General features: G+C 41.4%; 1 protein-coding gene across 15 annotated transcripts in view; it reads right to left on the bottom strand.

Moving 5' to 3' along the window:
• Positions 1–12,670, bottom strand: part of LOC103889448 (phosphatidylinositol 3,4,5-trisphosphate 3-phosphatase TPTE2-like) — a 151,078-nt gene that overhangs the window by 14,051 nt on the left and 124,357 nt on the right. For 10 of the 15 annotated variants that reach the window (XM_063714763.1, XM_063714762.1, XM_063714766.1 and 7 more), the window contains 3 exons: positions 12,431–12,511; positions 8,698–8,803; positions 6,690–6,781 (listed from right to left, as the gene is read on the bottom strand). In XM_063714763.1, coding sequence (XP_063570833.1) covers positions 6,690–6,781; positions 8,698–8,803; positions 12,431–12,511 — 279 coding nt within the window. Of the gene's footprint in view, positions 1–6,689; positions 6,782–7,230; positions 7,353–8,697; positions 8,804–12,430; positions 12,512–12,670 lie in introns of those variants that run through there. The other 5 variants (XM_063714772.1, XM_063714773.1, XM_063714768.1 and 2 more) reach the window with 3 other exon arrangements.

The raw sequence follows: 12,670 nt of genomic DNA, 5'->3' as shown, positions 1-12,670 counted from the left end.
ATCCACACGCAGAAACCAAACAGCCACATTAAAAATGTGGAAAGAACATGACACATACTTCTCAAAAGAAGACATACAAGTGACCAATGAGCATCTGAAAAAATGCTTCACATCACGAATTGTCAGAGAAGTGCAAATCAAAACCACAATGAGATACCCTCTCACGCTAGTCAGAATGGCGATTAATAAAAAGTCAAAAACAACAGATGCTGGCAAGGCTGCAGAGAAAAGGGAACATTTATACATTGTTGGTGGGAGTGTAAATTAGTTCAGCCACTGTGGAAAGCAGTCTGGAGATTTCTCAAAGAACTTAAAACGAGCTACCATTTGACCCAGCAACTCCATTATTGGATATATACCCAATGGAAAAAAGACCATTCTACCAAAAGACACACACACTGATATGTCCATTGCTGTGCTATTCACAATAGCAAAGATATGGAATCAACCTAGTTGCCCATCAGTGGTGGATTGGATAAAGAAAATGTGGTACATATACACGATGGAATTCTACACAGCCATAAAAATGAGGGAAATCATGTCTTTTGCAGCAACATAGATGGAGCTGGAGGTCATTATCCTAAGCAAATTAATGCAGGAACAGAAAACCAAATACCACATATTCTCACTTATGAGAGCTAAACAACAGGTACCCTTGGACATAAGGTTGGGAACAATGGACACTGTGGACTACTAGAGGTGGATGGAGGGAGAGGGGTGTGGGTTGAAAAACTACCTATTGGGTACTATGCTCACTACCAGGGTGCAATATACTGATGTAACAAACTTGCACACATACCCCCTATATTTAAAATTAAAGCTAAAATTTTAAGACATGAGTATTATTCTGATCTGTTTCTTGAGTTGTTCAAAGAATCATTCATTTTGCATTCTAAGAAAGCAATACCCAAAGAGGCCTTAAAAGAGTTTTCTTTGAATACGCAAAAGCAGAATAGTGTGACAACTCATAATTTCCAGAAATTTTGGTGGGTCTTGGAGGTCTAGGGAAGAGAAACCTTAATGGTAATCTCCTTAGTTCAAAAAGGGGAATTCTTAAAATAAAAAATGGGGTTTCCTTCCCTACTGTATTTCTAGTACTGAAAAAGACAGATCTTATTCTTCACTGAGCCAGCTAAGTATTTTCCTCCCTATTCACCTAAACCCAGGACATGATCTGCCCTCTGTAGATTATTGCTGTGTGAATTTTAAAGGAAATAGTATAACCTATGTTGTGCCTACACGTTTCTGTCATATGAATGGCAGGGTACAATATTAACATGAAAGGAATTTGAAAGCATGTTCTATGATCTTTTCCTCAAAGGGGGAGCCAGATCAGGGGGAGTAAAGGAAAAAGGCCTTTAGTTGGGCTGCTGCACGGGCAGTTGGAACTTTTTTGGACTATTTAGAGGAGAAAAAGTCACCCGCAGCAAGGCGGCTCACCAGCCTAGTGGGGCTCTTGGCTCCTGGCAGGTTGCTGCCGTCCATGCCCAGCATGGCTCCGGGCTCTCCTTTCATCTGTGCCACTCGGGTACCCACAGCCCTTCTAGCAAGTATTTTTCTATTTCCACTCAAAAATTAAAAAGCTCTATGGCAAACTCCCGACATTGAGCTGCTGATGTGGGTGGTCCGAGCGGTTAGTGTGCTGGTTAGAAAGTTGCTATGCCGGACAGGTTTGCCCTGGACTCTCAAACCCTGTATTTTCATGAACTGCTGCTTTTTTTAGTCCTTTCTGTAGAGTGCCAGGTTTTTCAGGAATGAGTATATCGTGTTTTAGCAGTGACACTTGTCTTACTAGTTGTTCCCTTTCATTTCCTGATGAACTCATCTTGGTCTAGATTGTTGAGGGCCTGGCCAATAAAAGGAAAATCATTCAAATAAGAATAATTTCAATAAGGCCAAGATAGAACGTTTTCAAGGACAATCATGGCCTGAAGATACAGTGGCAATAAAGGTATTTTGAATAAAGTAACACCCACGGACTGGGCGTGGTGGCTCATGCCTTAATACCAGCACTCTGGGAGGCTGAGGCAGGAAGATTGCTTGAGTTCAGGAATTTGAGCTTAGCCTGGGCAACAACGGCAAAACCTCGTCTCTACTAAAAATACAAAAAATTAGCTGGGTGTGCTGGCATGCGCCTATAGTCCCAGTTACTCGGGAGGCTGAGGTGGGAGAATCACCTGAGCCTGGGAGGTTGAGACTGCAGTGAACCAAGATCACACCACTGCACTCCAGTCTCGACAACCAGAGTGAGATGCTGTCTCAAGAAATAAAAAATACAAATAAAAAATTTGTTAAAAAAAAAAGTAGCACCCAGCACCAAAGAGGAAATAATAATGATTTCCTGTAGACATAAGGCTAATCAGTGTTTATAATGCAAAGATAACCTCCTTTCAGAGTCTCCCCAAGCTTAGGTGAATTGTGAGCAGGAGTAGTGAATTTCAAAATAATACACCTAGATTACTCTAAGAACAAATATTTCTTTTGACTTCACTTACAATTTTAAACAAAAGCAGAAGTTACCAAAGATTACTTATCTTTCATATTTACCACAATCTTCTTACCCCAACCCCCATGTCTGTGTGTAATTAAAGGAAGCTTGTCAGTAAGCTACCTATTTAGTGGTGGGAATGAGAGAGAGTGTGGGTTGGGAGTTGGGGGACTGCTTGTGTGAAACATTTCTCTCTTCTGGATTTAAAACTTAGTCTTTGTTGCCAATCTGTTAACAGACAGTTTGTAAATGAAGTGGAAGAAAAAAATATAAATTAGCTTTCTAATAAATATGAAATTATAGATGTGAACCAAAGCAGGGAATAAATACTTGACCAAAAATATGTAAGTAAGTGGGTGTTGGGGAATCACAATTTTTAAATATCTCAAGTTTTTGATACGAAAGTTCTATTTCAAAGTTCTTCAAAATGATGCCTGATGTTCCTGCATACTGTGTTCCAAATTTATGTAAATATAAGATGGAAACTGTGAAGTATGTGCCTTCAAAAAAGAAAAAGAAAAACACTGACATTTTATCTATACATATTTAATAGCTCAAGTTTTGGTATGAATGACTTTGAGGCTATACTATTTCTTTGACTCACTCTCATATAAATAAAGGCACCCACAATAAGAAAGGTCTATGCTAGGCCCTGTGGAAAACACAAAAGGAGGTGCAGACTCAGTTGGCCCCTTTTGGGAGCTGTACACATAAGAAACAATAGTAGAATGGTACATAACTTAATCTGTACGATAAAGACTGGGTGTGCTGTTATGCACTATTGGGGGCTAGTTAACAGAAGGTATAGAATGCAAAAATTTCATTAAGGAAGTAGAAATTGAATTGGGCATGAAGCAGTTTAGATAAAGGAAGAAGAGCTCCGAAAATAGACTCTAGTCCAAATGGAGGGAAAAAGACCAGCAATAACACAAAGTAGAAATTAGAAAAATGGCCAGGCACGGTGGCTCACGCCTGTAATCCCAGCACTTTGGGAGGCTGAGGTGGGCAGATCACCTGAGGTCGGGAGTTTGAGACCAGCCTTGAAGGGGTGGCCTGCCTCTCCGCACCTGTGGGTGTTTCTCATTGGGTGGGATGAGAGACTGAGAAAAGAAAGAGACACAGAGACAAAGTATAGAGAAAGAAAAGTGGGCCCAGGGGACCAGCGCTCAGCAAAGGGAGGACCCACGCTGGCACCAGTCTCTGAGTTCCCTCAGTATTTATTGATCATTATCTCTACCATCTCAGAGAGGGGGATGTGGCAGGACAATAGGGTAATAGTGGGGAGAGAGTCAGCAGGAAAACATGTGAACAAATGTCTCTGTATCATAAACAAGGTTAAGAAAAAGGTGTTGTGCTTTGATGTGCACATACATAAACATCTCAGTGCATTAAAGAGCAGTATTGCTGCCAGCATGTCTCACCTCCAGCCCTAAGGCAGTTTTCTCCTATCTCAGTAGATGGAATATACAATCGGGTTTTACCGGAGCAGGAGACAGATGCCTTCCTCTTATCTCAACTGCAAAGAGGCCTTCCTCTTTTACTAATCCTCTGCAGCACAGACCGTTTATCGGTGTCGGGCTAGGGGGACGGTCAGATCTTTCCCTTCCCACGAGGCCATATTTCAGACTATCACCTGGGGAGAAACCTTGGACAATACCTGGCTTTCCTAGGCAGAGGTTCCTGCAGCCTTCCTCAGTGTTTTGTGTCCCTGGGTACTTGAGATGAGGGAGTGGTGATGACTTTTAACAAGCATGCTGCCTTCAAGCATTTGTTTAACAAAGCATATCCTGCATAGCCCTAAATCCATTAAACCTTGAGTCAACACAGCGCATGTTTCTGCAAGCACAGCATCTCAAGGCAGAAGAATTTTTCTTAGTGCAGAACAAAATGGAGTCTCTTATGTCTACTTCTTTCTACATAGACACAGTAACAGTCTGATCTCTCTTTCTTTTCCCCACAAGCCTGACCAACATGGAGAAACCCCATCTCTACTAAAAATACAAAATTAGCCAGGTGTGGTAGTGCATGCCTGTAATCCCAGCTACTTGGGAGGCTGAGGCAGGAGAATTGCTTGAACCCAGGAGGCAGAGGTTGTGGTGAGCCGAGATTGTGCCAATGCACTCCAGCATGGGCAACAAGAGCAAAACTCCGTCTCAAAAAAAAAAAAAAAAAAAAGAAAAAAAATTGGAAAAACAACAACAAACAATGTCAGGCAGTGTGGCTCATGTTTATAATCCCAGCACACTGTGAGGCTGAGGTGGACAGGTTGCTTAAGCCCAGGAGTCTGAGACCAGCCTGGGCAACATAGCAAGTCCCAGCCTCTTCAAAACATAAAAAAAAAAAAACAATTGGGGGATTGCTTGAGCTCGAGAGGTTGAGGCTACAGTGGGCCATGATCATGCCACTGCGCTACAGCCTGGGTGACAGAATGAGACCCTGGCTCAAGAAAAAAAAAAGGAAAGGAAGAAAAGAAGGAAAGAAAGAACCAACTAACTAACTAACCAATTAAATTAGAGTTGTGTTCCAAGAGCCAAAAGGGATGACCCAGTTTATTTGGAATGAAGTCTGCTGGTCAAGCTGCTGATGGAAAAAAGCTCAGGTATTACGTTAGGGCTATTATATCTTAAGAGCTCAAGAGCCAAGGAAATAAGAGAGAAGTTGTTGAAAAATATGGTGGGGCATTTCCTATGTGACAAAGAGGCCTGATAATTATCACATATAACACTTATTTAGTGATTTATAGTTTACAAAGAAACTTTATATGTATTATCTAATTTAATTCCCATTATACTTGGATGTGATATTTATTTTACAGATAAGGATGTTGAGCCAAAGGTGTTAACTGGCTCTGACCATGGGCACACAGTGTGTCTTCTGCTCTCCCTACAATTCTTCACAATGAGAGCAATATTTCAGGATGCATATTTCAGGATTCTATACATTGCATTATATAAGCAGACAGAAAGGGTAAGGAGACCACTGCAGAAATCTAGGCATGAGCAAAGGAGATTCTGGACAATTAGTGGCAGTGAGAACAGAAAGGAAGGAGAACATAGAAAACTGTCAAAGGCATAATCAACAGAGATTGATGACCAACTGGATTTACGGGTCGAGGCAAAGAGAATCAAAGCCCAAGGCGTGAGTGGAAGAATGCTGGTGCCATTTGCAGAGGCAGGGAGAAAGCTCCTTGATAATTCAGACTGGTGAATGCATTTGAGCTGGACTGGAAACCGTTCATGTGGCAGCTCCTGCATCTACAACTCAGTGGGTGCTCATAAATATCTGTTCAGTAAATGAACAAATAATAGTTGAAGTAAGGGGAATGGGTCATCCTTTAAGAATAAAGCATTTGCTAAGAACAGAAAGCCAAGGGTCAGGCCTGGGTGAATGCCCTCAGTCGGGAGAGGCCAAAAAAGCCGGGGGCAGAGTGGGGAGGGGGTGGCAGGGAATAGGGTTAGTAATAGGAGAATTTGAGACAAAGGCCTAGGTAGGAATTCTAAAAGTTTATGGTTATTAGACCATGAAGGATGCTTTCTTACTGTTTCAGAAAAGGTATATAGTTTTAGGCATTTCTTCATTGTAGCAAAACATTGACTACCAGGTCCCTTTTGCTTTGGATAAAGAAGTTCTTCCCCAGTTCATTCACTCTTGCATTGTTTCTCACACGGTCAGCCCACAGAACCTCTGACTTAGAATCACTTGGGACATTGCTAAGTCTATAGATTCTCGGGCCCCATTCCAGATTTCCCGAATCATACTTCAGGGGTACAGCCTAGGAATGTAAATCTTTACAAGCTCCTCAGTGGTTTTCATGCACACTAAACTTTTAGAATCAGTGCTATATAATAAAAGATCAAATGACTGAGAAGAAGAGAATATGCCTAAAAATGACCAGATATGTAAATTAAAATCCTTAATACATTCCTGGGAACATGCTCAGTGTTTGTGGAAGTGTGAAAGGCAAAGCAACACTGACCAGAAATACATTCTGGAAAGCACCCTGAAAAAACTGTTTTGAACAAACAGGTTAATTTATCTCTGGTTTGCATCCAAACCCAGTGACACCAAGTTGGATGGTAACCAGAAAGCGTTATGGAATCTCTTTATGGTGAGTCATAGTTTAGGGAGGTGAACATTGCTGGTTTGACATTCAGCCTTAAAACAAACATCAGAGTTTTTCAATTCACATGTTTTCTCTTACCGAACAATTTCCTAATGAAGTACCGGAAAAGACAACCTTCTTCTCCATTACTATTTGGAATTTTAGATCACATACATCACCTGTTCCAACACCTAAATGAAATAAAAAAGTTAGGTTGGTTAGCATGAACATCAATATGTCTCACCAATTAACATCATGGATTAAAAAGAGAAAAAATTATCCAAGCTAACAATGTATCAATAGTTACTTATTTGGTCTTGCACGGATTTTGTCTTTGAAAGACAAGGCCTCAAGCCTAGTTCTGTCTCCTAAAGCAGATTTTATAAGACTAGAGAAGTGAAAAAATATATATATAGTTTGGCTTCAAAGACTTAGAATCCCATCACTTTATCTTTCCAGAAAAAATATTTAGGGAAGGTAGGCCGGGCATGGTGGCTCACGTCTGTAATCCTAGCACTTTGGGAGACTGAGGTGGGCAGAGGATTACTTGAGGTTCAGAATTCTAAACCAGCCTGGCCAAGATGGTGAAACCACATCTCTACTAAAAATACAAAAATTAGCCAGGCATGGTGGCACATACCTGTAATCCTAGCTACTCAGGAGGCTGAGACAGGAGAATTGCTTGAACCCGGGAGGCGGAAGTTGCAGTGAGCTGAGATCACACTACTGCACTCCAGCCTGGGCGACAGAACAAGACTGTGTCTCCAAAAAAAAAAAAAGAAAGAAAAAGAAAATTCAGGGAAGGTGACTTGCAACCTTTCTTGCTAATATGTTGCTTTCTTCAGACTTCTAATCATAATGATTCTTAATAATAAATACTGTAGTTTAACTACTTGGGCCCTACTTTAAGGCCAGTTCCTGATGTAAACTCTATAAAAATATAGGATAGTTATATCCAAAAATTCCCGTGGTGTTCAGTATATATTTATAGACAAAGGCTCTTTTGTTCCTTTTTTTCAATTCAAATGACCCACTTCCCTTAGCATTTCCTCAAAGACTTGGTTTCTCAACCAATTAATTTATTGCTTTTCTCTCAACTCTACATTAATTTTAATTCAAATATGTACAAAACTAAAGGTAGAAAATTAAAACAGATATTTTAATAAACTAATGTATTAATTATCTTTGATTGCTCATCTCATATGCTGTTTGTTTTCTTTTCATTTAATTTTGTTTTCACTAACACCATGATATTCATTTGTCATTAGAAATCACAGTTTCTTGCCTCAGTTCCCTCTTTCCCATTCCAGGTGCAGAACTTTCTATTGATGTCTGCCAGAAATCAGTGAAATGTAGAACTAAACTCAGAAGGCTAAAAATACCAGGCTGTCTGTGTGGACACCAGCATCCTGGCCCCATGGCACCTAGAGCACCCAGCACTGGCACCATCTCAGGTCCACAAGCTGGCTGCTAGAAGAGGTTTGCTTTAGGGGTTCCGAAGCATCGCCTCCCTGCTACCTCTCCGGCAGTGGGAGTGGTGAGGCCCCATCCCTTCCACACAGACACATCCTGCTTTCCCGCCTCCCCTGAGTGTAAGCTGGGAGTGAGAGGGTTACAGATGGAGGAGAGAGGTGAAAGGGAGAGCGCAGGGTGATGAGAAAAAAATATGCCTCTAAAAGAAGGTGAGAAAATGATACGATACGGAGACACCTCCACCAAGGCAAACTCTGAACTAGAGGTGGTTCTGAGAAATAAGCAGGCTTGAGGGCACATGGGTCCTCCTCCTCCCTCATCAGAGGCTCCCTCTGCCTGGAAAAGTCCACCCTGGGTTGAGACCAGAGGAGCAATGAGAACAGGAGAGATGGGAAAGGGATGAAGTCCCCCAAATTGGTGATGGAAAAGAAAAAGTGAAGAACATCGAAGGGCTGGCAATCCATGGGCAACTGCAGGAGGAGGGACATACGTGAGGAGGAGTTCCTGTGTGAGGATATGTAAAAAGACAGGTATGAGTTAGGCTCATTTGCATATATAACTATGAGCAAAACTCTCCCAGAGTGGGGACATTGGCCCTCCTGCCCAATTCTTCAATTATGCATAAAGCACTTACCACGAATCGAATAAATAATGAATCTTTTAATAAAGAGTATCCGTCTTGGAGGGAGATTCCAGTTGTAGAGATGTTTCACTTGTGCAAAATATCCAACATATCTATTCTGAAAAGCAACAGAAATCTTCCTTTAAGTGGAGATGAAAAGTCTAAAGTCAGCATTCCTTTTATTTTTTTTGTTGCATAATGCTTGTTAATGGAGGTAAGTAATTAAGAAAACATTTACTGGATGCCATTATATAACTAGACATTTTTAGGGATGCTGCCCCACAACTATGTACCTTGAGGGAAAAATACTGAATTCAGTGCAATGGGGAAGTAACAAGGATGGAGCCAGGCCCTGTTTATAGGCTGCTTATGGTTGAGAGGGCAACTAATCAGAAGCACAACAAAACGGTTACAGCATCATCAGTGTCCAGATAGAAGCTTAGTTGTGATTGAGTTAGAGGAAGGCTTGTGGTTTGGTGAAGAGCAGCTTCCTGGGGAATGGTATAAGTGAAAACTCCAGAGGAATATCTCCAAACCTCAGTAGCAGGTTTCCCGTCATTCTTCTCTTGTTCCTGACAGCTAGAATTTCTTCACTTTGCATTTCCTCAATTCTGTTTTCTCAAGGAAGCCCTGGAATTCTCTTAGCCTTGTCCTTTCCCTGGGGCAAGCTGTTCACAACGGCTGTCCCCTGAATCTTTCTTCAAGGTATTGAAGAGCTCTGGTACTCAATCAACTGGTTCAGAATTCAAAAGTTGGCCATCATGGTGGCTCCCGCCTATAATCCCAGCACTTTGGGAGGCCGAGGTGGGCAGATCACCAGGCGTCAGGAGTTTGAGACCAGCCTCGCCAACAGGGTGAAACCCTGTTTCTACTAAAAGTACAAAAATAGGCCATGCGTGCTGATGAGCACCTATAATCCCAGTCACTCGGGAGGCTGAGGCAGGAGAATCGCTTGAACCCAAGAGGTCGAGGTTGCAGTGAGCTGAGATTGCACCATTGCACTCTAGTCTGGGCGACAGAGCGAGACTCTGTCTCAAAAATTAAAAACAAAACAAAACTCACAGGTTCACAGACTGTTCCTTACCCATTGGGAAATGCTCATTAAAGTAACTAACTGCCATACTTCCCTTTAGAAAGGGCCAGTCATGAGACAGGCTCATGAAAGTCCTTAACTTAGGAGTAGATGTAGTCAGTAGAATGGCCCACAATGCAGGATCAGAATGTGATGGTGTCTGAGAATCACCACCAGACACAGAGGGCACTCTGTCCTGAGGTCTTGCCAACACAGCTCTCAAACGTGCAGCTGAGTCCCTTTGTTGCTTTTTCAGTGAATCAGAAGAGATTCAGTTGCAGCCTTTGGTGTGCTAGTTCTGGACTAAAATTAGGGAAACTATGCACGACTGCAGAAGAAATGGGGATGAGGAGACGTGTGGGGAGAGTTGTTGAAGGAGCTCCATCTAGCATTCCCTTAGCTTCTGCCACTAGATTCTCCACCTTTCCCTAAGGGCTGTAAACCACCAGGGCCCTCAAGCTGCTTGTGCTCCCACGCTTCCTTCTCCTACAACTTAAAACAACATGGATTTGTAGTAGAAATTAATATAACCAACACATAGGAGGCACTCACTACAAACAAAAAGATATTATGAGAAAAGGGTGGAAAGATGGGTAAGCCATGGGCTTTGCCTTTAAAGGGGATACAGAAGTCACCACTTCAAATAACTAGAGAATGATGCAGTGACACAGTCCCTAAAAGAAACACAAAGGGCTCCAAGAATTGGAAAAGCAAGAGACTACTTCAGGCTGAGAAGGGAAAGGGACTCTAGGAAAAGGGGAATGAGCAATGGCATGAGGGTATCAAGTGTCCGTAGGCTGGGAAAGAGCACACAGTCTAAATGTGTTGGAGTATGGGATGTGTGCATGCACATAGCGGAAGAGAAGGTTGGAAAAGTCAAAGTGTGGCTCTTGAGTGCCAGGTTGAAACGTTTAGTTTCTTGCCATTGGCAGTGGGGACATAGTATGGATTTTGAGCATGGAAATGGCATGATTAGGGCTGCACTTCAGTAAATTCACCTATCACTTTTAGCTTAGGGTCTATGACTATCTTTATTTTGTTTTGCTTTGTTTTGTTTTGTGCTTGGGTGTGGGAGAAAAGTATCAGTGGATAAGGCTGAGTTCTTCTGGCCCAAACTAAAGGTTTAGGGCCAGTAGTTAGAGTGTTCTTCTAACGGGGCCAAGAGTACTCACTCAGCTCCCACCACTTAAAGAAAAACTCATTTACAGCCACATCCAAATCCATTTAGGAATTCCCAACCTGCTCTCACTTCGGTTTCAGGAGCAATATAAAAAAGGCAATATAAATGAGAAGCTGTGCACAGCAAGGGCTTCAGAGACTGACATCTAGATTTCAGTCCTTGGTTCAAAAGTTACTTTCTCTGAACCCCAATTTTCTAATTTATAAGATGAGAATCATAGTAGTGCCTACTCATAGAGTTACCGAGAATATTAAATGAGATAGTGAATATAGAACTCTTAGAATAGTTCAGCAAAGTCTAGAATGTTGTAAATGCTATAGGATAAACATCCTGGTTTCTGCAATAAACAAATTACAAGTAATAAAAAATGGTGAGAAATCTATGAACTTAGATTCTTAAAAGAGACTTAGGAGACACAGTAACCAAATGAAATGTGTGGACTTTGTTTGAATTCTGATTAAACAAACTAAATTTTCAAAGATTTTAAGACAATTTTGGAAACAAACATGGACTACAAATTTGATATGAAGGATTTTTAAGGTATAATATTTTTAGATATGATAGAAAGTATTAAGGTTTTTTGTTGCTGTTTTAAGAGTACTTAAATGTCATACTAAAATGCTGTGGGATAAAATGATCTGACGACTGAAATTTCCTTTACAATAACTCAGATTTAGGGAAAGCAAGAGTGGAGAGTGGGGTTGGGGGGTGTGAGTGGAGTGGGAAAAGAATGGATGAAATGTGGCTGGCTGCTGGCTGAAATGGCTGCTGTAGCAATGTGATGACTATACGAGGATATATTGTATGATTCTCTGGACTTTTGTATATGATTCAAATTTTCCATAACAAAATGTTTCTAAAAGAAAAAAGAGAGTAACAGTGTATATTTCATATAGGTGTTATGGGTATTAAATGAGATATGTAAAAGTGTAATACTGTCTGGTATGCAGAAGGGGTTTTGAAAAGTTTATTTCCCCTTTTATTTTCTCTTTTAAAATACACCTCCCCCACAACACACAGAAAAGACACACACACACACACACACACACACACACACACCAGGAGTCATCCAAAAAACAGTTCTTTGTGATGTTCTGTAAGGGCTGAATTGCCCTAGTGAGGGTTTGTGAAAGACTTGGATCTTTTTTACTTTGAAATCAAAGGGTGGTGATTTCAGATACACTTCAGGGTCCTGAAGCCTTGGGTACTGGACCTTCCTACTTCGGGAAAATAATCAACTCCTGAGCTCCATAAACAATAACCAGTATAGAATAGAAAGCAGGATTCTCTGAGGAGAAGCCAGAGTCCCCAGCATGTGGGCAGCAACTGAAGCGTGACCCTCAGACTCACGGAGGGACCAAGGCCTGTTGCAGGGCACCCAACTGCTGCTGCCTGATCACCAAAGGAGAAGAGTGTAAAATGAAACCAAATAACAGGTGGCAATCTGAACCCACTCCCCTAAAAAAACTCCCATTTTAAAAAAGAAAACTTACCTGAGAAGGAGTTTCTAGTTCCTGAAATTTACTGCTGTGGGTTTTATCTGTTCGCCTTTCTCCAAAATAATACAGGCTTTCCTACAAAAAAGGGTACAATCCAACCATGGTTCATCTGCACTCTTTCCTTTCCTACATTAGGTACTTTAGTGTTTCTACACCCACCTTCTTTCCTAAAGTCAGTGATTTTGTTTGTTTGTTTGTTTTTTGGTAGAGTCTTGCTCTGTAACCCAGACTGGA

Source organism: Pongo abelii, chromosome 14 (genome assembly GCF_028885655.2).
Source record: "Pongo abelii isolate AG06213 chromosome 14, NHGRI_mPonAbe1-v2.0_pri, whole genome shotgun sequence".
NCBI classification, from domain to species: Eukaryota; Metazoa; Chordata; class Mammalia; order Primates; family Hominidae; genus Pongo; species Pongo abelii.
Note: the sequence above shows the minus strand (reverse complement) of the source record. Positions and strands in the feature narration are given on the sequence as shown.